The sequence below is a fragment of the Bombina bombina genome, chromosome 6 (assembly GCF_027579735.1).
Source record: "Bombina bombina isolate aBomBom1 chromosome 6, aBomBom1.pri, whole genome shotgun sequence".
Taxonomy (NCBI): domain Eukaryota; kingdom Metazoa; phylum Chordata; class Amphibia; order Anura; family Bombinatoridae; genus Bombina; species Bombina bombina.
This window is the reverse complement of record NC_069504.1, coordinates 517323529-517337095: the sequence shown is the minus strand read 5'-3', so window position 1 is coordinate 517337095 and position 13567 is coordinate 517323529. Positions and strand designations below refer to the sequence as shown.

General features: G+C 39.4%; 1 protein-coding gene across 1 annotated transcript in view; it reads left to right on the top strand.

Moving 5' to 3' along the window:
- Window positions 1-13567, top strand: part of EFL1 (elongation factor like GTPase 1) — an 869365-nt gene that overhangs the window by 14979 nt on the left and 840819 nt on the right. Inside the window, exon 5 of the mRNA XM_053717412.1 lies at window positions 13236-13369. Coding sequence (XP_053573387.1) covers window positions 13236-13369 — 134 coding nt within the window. The remainder of the gene's footprint in view (window positions 1-13235; window positions 13370-13567) is intronic.

Genomic DNA, 13567 nt, shown 5'->3' with positions numbered 1-13567 from the left:
TTACAGATCTTTTTCCAAGCCAGGATTGAGTTATATATAGATTTCAATTTTTTTATTTTAGGCGGGATAAGGCTAATATCACAGTCTATAAGTGCCACTGGAAAAAAAGGGTACGTTATATTCTTTTCAAGATCATTATTTGTAACATAGTTCTGAGAAAATAACCAATCGATTACTATACGTGCTAAGAAAACTTGATTGTAAACCCTAAGATCAGGAAGGGCTAAGCCACCATACTTCAAGGGGAGCGAGAGTTTAGAAAGAGAAATTCTGGACCTTCTATTTTGCCATATAAATTATCTCAACAGTTGAGATAGGTAATATCTTTCCGCTTTAGAAACTGGGATATTTTGAAAGATGTACAGCACTGTTTTATAAAAGCTTAGCATTCTGTCCTATAGTAATATCTTCAAGGTCACATTGCTCTGCTTCAGTGAGCCTACCTGCGAATTGTTTAATTTCTGTAGATAAGTGTGCAATATCTAGTTTGATCTCATTTTTAAGAGTTTCAAACTTAGGTGAAAGAGCTTCAGAAATATTAAGAACTAAGGACTGAATATCAGTAGGCTCCATTGGGATCTGAGGATTACCAGAAGGTGTCTGCACCTCAACGGGGGCATCAAAGGTACTTTTATTCCTCTTGTTTCTCTGTCTAGCCGCCATGACAGAAGGTGAAGTTTTAGGGTGAGAGTGCAAAAATTTGTCCATGTGCTCGTGAAGTTGCAAGGTGATAGCAGTGCAGAGGCGATTAAGTAGTGTAGTGATAAGAAGAAAAAAGAGGGGATTGAGTATCCTAGTGCAGTACAAGGTGAATTGGAGAGAGGGGGAATTAACCCTCTCAGAGGTAAAGTGGAGGGGAGGTGATCTGTGGTGCGTGAAGGGGGGAAAGGAGAAAAAAAAAAGGTAGTTAACCATGAGTTACCAGAAGAACAAAGCAAACCCAAAGTGAATAGGTTAGGTAAAAACAGTTATGGAGGTAGACAAAGAGAACCGATATAAAGCCAGTAAAATAGAACCCCCACCGAGGTAGCGGCACCCAATCAAAGCTGACCTGAGGTCAGCCCCAAAAAGGTGATTCACGGATCAGGGCCTTGACCTACGTTACATTGTATAATAACAATCATAAAACATTTCAAATTAACAATTCGAGATCTCTAGGGGCCGGATAGGACGAGTAAAAATATACGATTACCAGGACTAATCATACAAATATATGTATATGAAAGATATCACATTTAGGCCCTTTAACAGATAACAGAATAGAATTGCACCTAGATGAAGAAATGCAAATATAACAGGGGCCTTTTAGTATTTAGCAAAGTTAAAGCAGTATATAGCTAAAAAAGTTAGGAATAAACATAGTTTAGCTAAAATGAGATTTTAACAATATTGATAAGGCGAGCACCTGACACTTGTCTGTCTGTTTTTATAAAAAAAAAAAAAAAAAAAAACAGACAGAAAAATTAGTTTTCTAAATACAATATCCCAACAGACCCACAATTAAGTACTCTAATGATTTTAAGGAATATCCAGAGACAGCAGTCAGGATGCCCAGTAATTTAGGAGATTATAGCCTAATGCTATGCTCTTCAAATTTCTCCTTATCCCTTTTTACCCTATACCCCTCCTCTTACTCTTGTAAGATTTAGAAATATTTGAATGTAACACTAATTGATATGGTAACACTAGCTTCAAAGTGAAACCAAGTAGTATAGTGTCATTTAGTTTGCAAAGGTTAAGTTGGTATGGAGAATGTACAAACAAGATATAACTTTGGTATCCATTCAATCTATTATTTATAGATGATGGAACTTTAAAGATAAATTAATTGAGTAGTAAGAAAAAATAAAAATAAGGTGGATTTACTTTGTCTTTTCCTTAGAATATACTTGAGAGTTGCTTTAACAGTTAAGCTGCAGTGAGTGAGTTAATCAGGCAAGAGAAGTAAGACAGTCTTATATGTTTTATGCAAAGCTGCAGTGAGTGAGTTAATCAGGCATGAGAAGTAAGACAGTCTTATATGTTTTATGCAGTCCACAATTCAGTAGCAGTTTAGACAACCTTATATGTTTTATGCAATCCACAATTAAGTAGCAGTTTCTTAAATGCTAAGTCTGTTCAATAAAACATTGTGTACTCACAGAATCTCTTGTGAAGCTCACAGCAGTGACTAGAGTCTCTGAATGTTGGTATCTGATCTGGAGGGGAGGAGACTTCCTGTTCTGTGTGCACAGATGAGTCTTTGCAGAGCTTGTGATGTCACAGGACAGAGTGGAGAGCTTAAACTGATATTATGCAATTCACAAGAAATATAAGGTAAAATTAAATATGTACATCTGCAGAGTACCTTTGTTAAGTAGACAATGGTGAGTCTGGAGGAAGGCAGTTGGAGGGTGTTGATAAGGTAGATGAATATTTAGTTGCATTCACTGGCTGTGCAGGAATGTGCAAACAGAAAGTTCCTAGATAAAAGGAATTGATTCCAGTGACTGTAGTTCCTATTTGCAAACACAAAAGACCAAGAGGTTAAACAAATGCAGAGAGAAGGCAGTACTTCAGCTGTAGCAAGGCTCAGTGTTACTAGTGAAAATAACAAAATACTAAGCAACGTTTGTAACCTGAGCAGGTGTTTAAATGAGAGGAGGAAGAATCCTATTGGTTGAATTCCTTAAAGGTACAGCATAACCACAATTCCTGACATGACTCCCCCCTCAAGCAAGCTGATCCTCAGCTTGAGGCCTGGGACGGTCCGGAAATCTCCTGTGAAATTGTGCCACCAACCTAGGTGCGTAAATATTAGAAGCAGGTTCCCAATTATCTTCTTCTTCCGAATAATTCTTCCACCTCACAAGGTATTGTAACATTCCTCTAGAATAACGTGAATCAAGGAGTTCCTTAACCTCATACACATCCGAGTCTTGCATGCTGAGTGAGGATGGGAGTATAGGTGCTTTAGATCTCGTTGGAGTATAAGGCTTAAGGAGGGAAACATGAAAAGTAGCGTGTATTTTCATACAAGGTGGTAATTTAAGTGTAACCGCATTCTGATTAACAACTTTCACAATTGTGAATGGTCCACAATACTTTTGAGTCAATTTCCTACTGGGTACTTGTATCCTTAAGTTTTTGGTTGATAACCAAACTTGGTCTCCAATTTGATAGCGAGGTGGTTCCCGGCGTCTTAAATCATAGTAGTACTTCTGTGAATTTTGTGCCTTTATAATATTGTCTTTAATAAAATTGAAATTATCCTGTAGTGAATTATTGAATTCATCCACCAGGGGAGAATCTGAAGGAGTAGAGGAAACTTGAGTGAAAGAAGGATGATATCCATAATTCGCGAAAAACGGAGTAAGTTTAGTTGAAGAATTAGTTAGATTATTGTACGCAAATTCTGCAAATGGTAGAAATGTTATCCAGTTATGTTGTTGATAGGAACAGAAACAACGTAGGTATTCATCCAACCATTGATTTATTCTTTCTACTTGTCCGTTAGCTTGAGGGTGGAATGATGTTGTATATTGGTGTTTGATACCAAGGGAAAGACATAGGCTTTTCCAGAATCTGGAAGTGAATTGGGAACCCCTATCTGAGATCACAATGGATGGTACTCCATGTAACCTGACTATTTGTTCGATAAAGAGAGTGGCAGTTTCAGCTGAACTTGGCAGCTTATGGAATGGTATAAAATGTGCCATTTTTGAGAAGCTATCAACGACTACCATTATAGTGGTGTGAGTTTTAGAGGGAGGTAAATCAACGATGAAATCGATTCCGATTTGTTTCCATGGTCTGTCTGAAACTGGAATGGGCATTAATAAGCCATATGGTGTTTTCTTTTCAGTTTTACAAGTTTGACAGGTAATACAGCCCTTGATGTATTCAGAGATAGACCTTTTCATGTTCGGCCACCAGTATAATCTAGTTAACAGCTGTAATGTACGAGTTTCTCCTGGGTGTCCAGATAATGGAGTATCATGGTGTTCTTTGATTATTTCTAGTCTGAGGGGTTCAGGTAAGTAGATTCTATCTTTATAGTAATATATTCCATCCTTGATGATCAAGTCAAATTTGGAGTCAGGGGGTGGAGTATTTGAAAACTTCTTAACATCCGAGATGAAATCTGAGGTCAACCCAATGAATCTTTCCGTTGGTATGATATTTGAGGGTTTTGAAAATGTTGGAGGTATTGATAGTTGACGGGAAAGTGCATCCGCTTTTCCATTTTTGCAAGCAGGTCGATATATGATTTGGAAATCGAATCTAGCAAAATAAAGACTCCATCTAACCTGTCTGGCTGACAAGGTTTTATTATTTTGGAGATATTGTAGGTTCTTATGGTCAGTGTAGATTATGAAAGTTTTCTTTGCACCTTCAAGAAGGTGTCTCCAGAATTCCAAAGATCGACGAATGGCTAGCAATTCTTTATCCCCAATTGCATAGTTTCTTTCTGCTGATGTCATGGTCTTAGAAAAGAAAGAGATTGGGTGCATAGGTTCGTTAGGAGCTTTTTGTTGGGATAATACAGCACCTATAGCATAATCTGAAGAGTCTACCTCCAGTATGTATTGTAGTTCAACATTTGGCAACATTAGTATAGGAGCTTCTGTAAATAATCTTTTTAAATTTTCAAAAACATGAGTATGCTTCTCTTCCCATAGGAATGGATGTGTAGTTCCAGTGAGTTGAGTGAGTGGTTTTACAGCCGTCGAAAAATTCTTTATAAATTTTCGATAATAGTTAGCGAAACCAAGAAATCTTTGCAAAGATTTCCGATCAGTAGGCTGTGGCCAATGTTTAACTGCTTCGACCTTTTCTGACTGCATCTGAATGCCAGCTGAGGAAATGGTGTATCCTAGAAATGAAATGGAAGTGTTGTGGAAAGAACACTTCTCTAATTTTGCATATAACTTATGTATTTTTAAACGAGCTAACACCCAACGTACATGTTTTATGTGGTCTGATATGTTATTAGAATAAATTAGAATATCATCAAGATATACAACCAAACAGACATCTAGTAAATCACGGAATATGTCATTTATGAAGTGTTGGAAGGTTGCGGGGGCATTACAAAGGCCGAATGGCATCACTAGGTATTCATAGAGGCCATACCTCGTTCTGAATGCAGTGAGCCATTCGTCGCCTTCCCTTATACGGATTAGGTTGTAAGCCCCCCTTAAATCAAGCTTTGTGAAAATGGATGCATTGGTTAGGCGTTCGATCAGTTCCGGTATCAATGGAAGTGGGTACCGGTTTTTTACTGTACGTTTGTTGAGCTCCCTATAATCTATTATAGGTCTGAGAGTAGAGTCTTTGTTGGTCACGAAGAACATACCAGCTGCGGCAGGAGAGGAAGAGGGGCGTATGAAACCTTTCCTTAGGTTGTCCTGTAGGTATTGCTTTAAATGATCCAATTCCGGTTGACTTAATGGGTATAAGTGACCAACTGGTAATGTTGCTCCAGGGATTAGTTCTATCGGGCAGTCATAAACCCGGTGCGGGGGTAATGATTCGGCCTCAGACTTACTGAAGACTTCAACAAAATCTTGATAGGGTTCAGGTATTTTTACTTCTTCAGTAGTTGCTTGAAGTATTACAGGCTGTGGGTAACAAGTGCTTTCACAATAGGGTGAAGTAAAGTTTACTGAGAAACTAGACCAATTGATGCTAGGGTTGTGTAACTGTAACCAATACAGACCCAAAACAACCTGAAAATGTGGTGATGGTATGATGTCAAATGTAAGATATTCTGTATGTGCCCCATCAATAGTAACTAATATTGGAATTGTGTTATGTGTGATTGGACCATATTTTAGATCAGAACCATCAATAACCTTGAGAGAGACTGGAGTTTTTTTTAATACGGTAGGTATTTTATTTTTTTGAACAGTGCTGATATCTATGAAATTGCCAAAAGCTCCGGAGTCCACTATGGCATTGGTTGTGAGTCTTCTAAGGTCCCACTGCAGAGTAAGAGATAAATTGCAATAAGAAAGTGTTTTTTCTACATGACTAGTGTTATTTATAGTTAAAAACTTACTCCTTTTGTTCTTGCGTAAGATGGGGCAATCTGTGACCATATGGTTGGAATTGCCACAATACATACAGAGATGGTTGGTTTTACGTCTCATTCTTTCATCTGCGGTAAGGGGTCCTCTAATAACTCCAATCTCCATGGGTGTTGCTTGTTCTGTAGTTATAGGTCTCTGGGGTGAGTAAGTAGATGAAGATGGCTTAGATGTAGTTTCAGAATAGCTGCGTTCTGCCTTGCGTTCCCTGAGTCTTCGGTCAATTTGTGTTGCCAGTTTCATAAGTGCTTCTAAGGTACTTGGCATTTCTATTCGAGCAAGTTCATCTTTAACTGAGTCAGACAATCCCAGTCTGAACTGATTTCTTAGGGAAACCGAACTCCAGGCAGAATCTGATGCATATAATTTAAATTCGGTGATGTAGTCTTCTACTGTTTTTTTTCCTTGCTTGAGACTCCTCATTTTTTGTTCAGCGGTGAGTTGTATATCTGCATCCCTGTACAGCTCATCCATAGCAGAAAAAAATCCTGAGAAAGAATTCAGCAAAGGATCATTTGTTTCACATAAGTGGTCAGCCCACACCCTGGGTTCTGACCTAAGAAATTAAATTGTTGAAAGAACCCTGACCCTGTCTGTAGGGTACGTTTTGGGTTTTAGGTTAAATAACAAATGGCATGCATTTTTGAATTGCCTGTATAACCTCCTATCACCAGTGAAAGGTTCTGGTAGGCTTACTTGTGGCTCAGTACTTGGTGTGTTTTGATCTTTGAGATCTTTAATTAGTTCTCTAAGTACCTGAGTTTCAAGTTGCAAATCTAAAATGGCTTGTCCCATTTTATCCACCTTTTGATTTAAATTATATACAAATTGAGGTATTTCAGCAGGATCCATACTAGCTGAATATAAATCACTAAATTCTTATTTATTTATTTTTTTTCTTTTTTTTTTTTTTTCTTATTGGGCTTAGTATTATGTAAGATTTAGAAATATTTGAATGTAACACTAATTGATATGGTAACACTAGCTTCAAAGTGAAACCAAGTAGTATAGTGTCATTTAGTTTGCAAAGGTTAAGTTGGTATGGAGAATGTACAAACAAGATATAACTTTGGTATCCATTCAATCTATTATTTATAGATGATGGAACTTTAAAGATAAATTAATTGAGTAGTAAGAAAAAATAAAAATAAGGTGGATTTACTTTGTCTTTTCCTTAGAATATACTTGAGAGTTGCTTTAACAGTTAAGCTGCAGTGAGTGAGTTAATCAGGCAAGAGAAGTAAGACAGTCTTATATGTTTTATGCAAAGCTGCAGTGAGTGAGTTAATCAGGCATGAGAAGTAAGACAGTCTTATATGTTTTATGCAGTCCACAATTCAGTAGCAGTTTAGACAACCTTATATGTTTTATGCAATCCACAATTAAGTAGCAGTTTCTTAAATGCTAAGTCTGTTCAATAAAACATTGTGTACTCACAGAATCTCTTGTGAAGCTCACAGCAGTGACTAGAGTCTCTGAATGTTGGTATCTGATCTGGAGGGGAGGAGACTTCCTGTTCTGTGTGCACAGATGAGTCTTTGCAGAGCTTGTGATGTCACAGGACAGAGTGGAGAGCTTAAACTGATATTATGCAATTCACAAGAAATATAAGGTAAAATTAAATATGTACATCTGCAGAGTACCTTTGTTAAGTAGACAATGGTGAGTCTGGAGGAAGGCAGTTGGAGGGTGTTGATAAGGTAGATGAATATTTAGTTGCATTCACTGGCTGTGCAGGAATGTGCAAACAGAAAGTTCCTAGATAAAAGGAATTGATTCCAGTGACTGTAGTTCCTATTTGCAAACACAAAAGACCAAGAGGTTAAACAAATGCAGAGAGAAGGCAGTACTTCAGCTGTAGCAAGGCTCAGTGTTACTAGTGAAAATAACAAAATACTAAGCAACGTTTGTAACCTGAGCAGGTGTTTAAATGAGAGGAGGAAGAATCCTATTGGTTGAATTCCTTAAAGGTACAGCATAACCACAATTCCTGACAACTCTAGCCTTCTAACCCCTTCCTCCAAGTACTGCCATCTTAATGAAGCATCCTAATTAGTTAGTGGAGAAATCCAGTGCAGTTTGAACCTGAAGGGGGATCCAGGGCATAATCTTTATAAAACTTAGCTGCTAGTAAAAGAGGGGGGGTAATAGTCCATATAGCAACGTAGAAATAAATAATTAGGGCAGGGAAAACCCAATAAGTCTAGTAGGAGGAAGTTCAGTACAGTACCGTATCAAGTCCCAAAGTATACCAGAGGGGAGCTGGACAATCGTATTCAGAAACAACCCTCCCCTTACACAGCCTCAGCGGGAGGGGAGACTGAAGCCAGGCAGAGCAGGGAAGTCAGCGTCGTACAGAACAAATACCACGGATCACCCCCATGGAAAGCCAGATGAGAGAATTACAGGCGGGGTTGAAGAAACAGCTAGGAGACTGAAACCGGTCCCACTCCCCTCACGCAGCACCGGTGGGAGGGGAGGTTGAAGCCAAACAGGGAAGACAAATCAGCGTCGTGCAGGGCAGATGCCACGAATAACCAGCAAGGTAAGCCAGGTGTGAGAATGCCGGCCAAAGTTGTAGAAACAGCCCAGAGACTGAGACCGGTCCCACAGCCCTCGCGCAGCACCAGTGGGAGGGAGCAGCAGAGCCGTAATAAAATATACCTCTCAGCCTTCTTCCTCCTTTCAATTTTTCCTCACTGTTTCAAGATCCATGCAGTGCCGGCAAAAGATGAACAGGTGCCTACCCAACAGAATAAGGGAAGGGAAGAGCCAAACGGATATCCAGGGCAGAAGAGGGTAGAGCTTCAAAGTGAGCGACCGGCCTTTGCAAGGAGCTTATCAGACCTGCTGGAGATGGCCAGGAAACAATTACAGCCCGGCAGGAGCTTACACAACAGTCAGGTACCCTCCTTGTCCTAGCCCCGTAGTGAAAAACAGCAGGGCAGTAGAAATAAACCCCCCCTCACGCAGCACTCGTAGGAGGGGGGAGAGAAAATAATGTTTGTATAATCCTTGTGGGTAGAGAGGACTTTTCGATGAGGGGACCACCTTTAATACCAAGTATGGTACAACACTGTCAGATGAGAGCCAGTCCTTTACAGCTGCTGCAGCCCGCAGCTCAGTGCTATGTTGTGGCACTTTATGGAGTTCCAGAACCGGTGAAATTTGAACAACTCAAGCCGCCCTGGGTCTGAGGGTTTAGACGCGAAGCATCTAGCCAATAGCTTGAGGAGGAAAAACAGAGCCAGTGTTCCAGGTGACCACAAACCTACGCTCCTCCTCCGGAACTCAGAGCATCGGAAATTTACATCACTTTAATACACTTTTTACCTCTGTGATTACCTATGCAGACTGCCCCCTTATATCAGTTCTTTTGACAGACTTGCATTTTAGCCAATCAGTGCTGACTTTTTAACATCATGAGAGTGAACACAATATTATCTATATGGCACATATGAACTAGCGCTGTCTAGCTGTGAAAACTGTCAAAATGCTCTGAGATAAGAGGTGGCCTTCAAGGGCTTTGAAATTAGCATATGAGCCTACTTAGGTTTATCTTTTTTTTTTTTTTTTTAAAAATTTTTATTAAGGTTTTCCAACATAAGTGACATCCTGTTTGCAAATTACAAAGGACATATCGAAGTAAAACAAAAAAAGGTCTTACATGTTGACACATCAAATTACAAATCAAAGCATCAAATCCATGCATGTTTATAAAATTCAGGCTGGCCACTTTCGGACCTTCAAAGTGTTTCAAAGTCTAGCAATAAGTCTAAACCATAGCGTATAGAACAACTGTTAGCCCCATGTCTAAATCCACACATTAAAAACCTTCTAGGACTAACACATTAAAACTTCAAACTGCGATGCCATTTATGACTCAATAACCAAGAGCAAAAATTAAAGGTGCAAACTACAAAATAAACCTCTTTTTCTTTAAAACAACATATCACAGAGCCCCCCAAAATAAGTAGGAGAAAAGAAAGATTAGGAATAACGTACACCCCAGCTAAGAGTTAGTGGCCCCTCCTGGACCACAGATGTTAGATATAGGTAAGGGGTGACGAATGGGAGAATGTTAACAGGGCCCCTCTCATGGGCCCAATGATAAGGCAAGGTACTTCTTACAATTAAATAAATAGCCCCCTAAAATAAACAAATAGGTATAAGTTAGGTGTACCCCAACTAAGAATTTGTAGGCACTCTTAGACCCCGGGTTTTGGGTATAAACGAGGAGTACAGATGGGGAGAAGTTTTAGCAGGGCCACTCTTGAACCCAGTCTATGCAAGGTCATATAAGAAAAGATATATAGGCCCCTGCTAGTCCTCTATATGTTACTTAGTACAGCATAAATTGTGGATATCCTTCATGGTACATAAAGGAAAACACATGCATACCTGTACAAACATCTGTACAATTAAATAAATAAATAGCCCCCTAGAATGCACATACAAGTTGGGCGTACCCTATCTGAGAATTTGTGGTCATTCCTGGGCCACGGGTTCTGAATATAAGCAAGGGGTGACGATTAGAGGAAGTGTTAACAGGGCCACTTTTGGACCCCTTCTGACAGAGTTACCTAGCAGAAGATAAATGAGCAACTCCTGGGCCTCTATACATTATTTAGTACAGCATACATTTTGAGTAACATTCACAGTATATACACATATGCACGTACAGCTCTTGGGCCCTGTATGTAAGTATTGTGCTAACGATAACCAAGGATCCCCCCCAAAGTGTACAAGAGTTAATGTAAAACGTACCCCCCTTAAGAAAATAAAAATATTTGGCTGCTCTCAGGCTACAGACAATCATTGTAAGTAGGGGTAGATGTTGGGTTACCTAATAGCATATATCCCAGTACCTGCACATATTTAACAAGCAATATATATTTGAACCTAGTAGTCCTGCTACTACAACTAAGTCCTGCGTCACATAGTCCAGGGAGAACTCCACAGATAGAAGGATTTTGGTATCGGATCACCAGATCATCATTTATATACACCGTAGTGATACAAGAGTCCTCACAGGAATTTAGCAGCTCAGACACTGTTTACCCGACTCCGGGAGCTGATTACACGGGAAGCGTTAGAGCGCAACTCCCGTAGGCCGCCACTCACAATTCCGGTTGAGGCTCTAGGCTCCTGTATATAATTAATCAGTCCGTTTAGTCCACTTACGAATGAACAAGGGAGCCAACAGCTCGGGTAAGCCGCCCCTTCATACTCCCTCTTCAGAGCCGCCAGGTCGGTAAGATAATGATCAGAGGCAGTAAAGCTGCACATGAGGGAGCCGGCCGCTCTCCTCCCCCGCACAGCTCCATAAAGCCAAATGTCGATATCGCGGCAGCCCTCAGCATTGTCTAGCTGACACTGAGCCGTAGGGGATCCTCTGCCCCATCCCGTGTAAGGCATGTATGTAGGAAGGTCGCACTTCTGCAGGCCAACTGCCTCACAAGCCTCTCCTCTGTTATAGTTTCCTGTCGCTTCCCCAGCCTGCAGCCACTTCATCTCCCGGCAGGGAGGCTGCTCCGTGCCTGAACCAGTGTAGATAATTGGAGCGGGGGTTTTCTTAGTAGCTTGGAGTGGAACATCCCTTTTCTTTGACATATTGCGGCAGAGCTCTGTAAGGCCATCGAATCTGGCACATATTTTGTATTCAAAATCCTCCATGAGGGATTGGAAGATAGCGCACAGCTCCTCCATAGTGATATATATATATGTCAACGTTATCAGATTAACAGGTACGAATAGGCACAGTATTTACTCTGCTTAGCTTACCCTGGTTTCCCAGGGGGGGGTGCTGAGTTCTCCTTCCTTGCAGGCCGCCAAGAGATCTCTGCGGTCCAGTCTGGGAGGCTGATTTTCTCACAATACAGGTATAATCCAAACCAGCAAAGCATTATGCACTTCATGGAGGTCAATTTTCTTCTGGATGGACTTGAAAAATCTTAATTACAAGGCGGATTGTAATTTTTTCCTTACAGAGCTCCCAATTTAGCAGCCATCTTAGGCCATAGCCCGGACACCTAGGTTTATCTTTTAACAAAGAATACCAACAGAATAAAGCTAATTTGATGATAAAAGTAAATTGGAAAGTTTAAAGTGCATGCATTGGAATCGTGAAAGTTTAATTTTGACTAGACTGTCCATTTAATAAATATATTGGTATATTTTATTTACCACAGAGTTCTACAAAATACTTAGATAAAATTAGCACATATCTAAGCTCAATATCTTATCCTTTTTTTGTGGGGGGGGGGGGGATACTTTGCAGTGTCAATACTTCTGTGCTGGTATTTTAATTAAACACACACACTTTTACCTTGCTGACTATATCAGTCCTAAATTAGATTTTTATAATGGTGTATTTTTTTACATTTAGAAATAGTTAAATGGGTATCTTGATCTAAAATACTCAGTTATTACTTTCTGTGTATTTTATACAGGACACCATATTTGACAGCTTCCTGTATTTGTTGTACATTTATAATGAACTATATCCTTATTGATAAGCAGTAATGATACAAAATAGCATGTATAGCAATAGCAGCAAAACTTAACAAATTAGATTACATTTTCCATAGAAAACTTTGGCTGCCACTGTTTCCACTGGAGCACAGGGTTCTGGGTAATTATATGCAATTGACTGTCACCATGTCTTCTAATATGTGCTTTAAACTCCAGTCTGCACATTCAAAGCATAACAGGGGTAATAAACTGCATCAGAAGAGCACATATGGACAGCTGTATTCAGAATGCTGTATAGAGAAGCCAGGGCACCCAAAGCGCATTATAAATTAAGGTTAGTAAAAAGGCAAAACATGTTTTCCTGTTGCTGTATGTTCTATACCTGTTATGCTTTAAAGCTGCGTTTGTAGTAAAGCACTGGCATGAGGGAATATGTATTTGAAACTGATTGTAAAAGCATTTACATATCATTACCCAAAATTTAACATTTCTTTAAAGACATATACCAGTGGCTATCAGTCCTATGTGACTCTTGGTTATTGTGTCTCCAATGATCTTATATATATATATATATATATATATATAAAATATATATATATATATATATATATATATATATTTATCTTTTTCTTGTCCAAAACATTGTGCTCTATCACTTTAACATTCCTCTTTTTTTTATTAACATTTCAGGAGATAAAGAATACCTAATCAACCTAATTGATTCTCCGGGGCATGTGGATTTTTCTTCTGAGGTCTCAACTGCTGTCCGTCTTTGTGATGGGTGTATCATCGTGGTTGATGCAGTGGAAGGAGTTTGTCCTCAGGTATGTGGGTGTGTAAGAGTAAAAGACTAAAAAGGGAATTATAGTACAAAACAAATGCGCTAATTTGTTAGAGAATGTCATTTTAACTGGAGACACACTGCAAATCTATGCTTTTACCTCCAGCAAAGGGGTTAAAGTTCTGCTCGGGAGCCACAGAGAACTGCTGGTTTTGATCGTATACAGCTGCATACAGCTGCC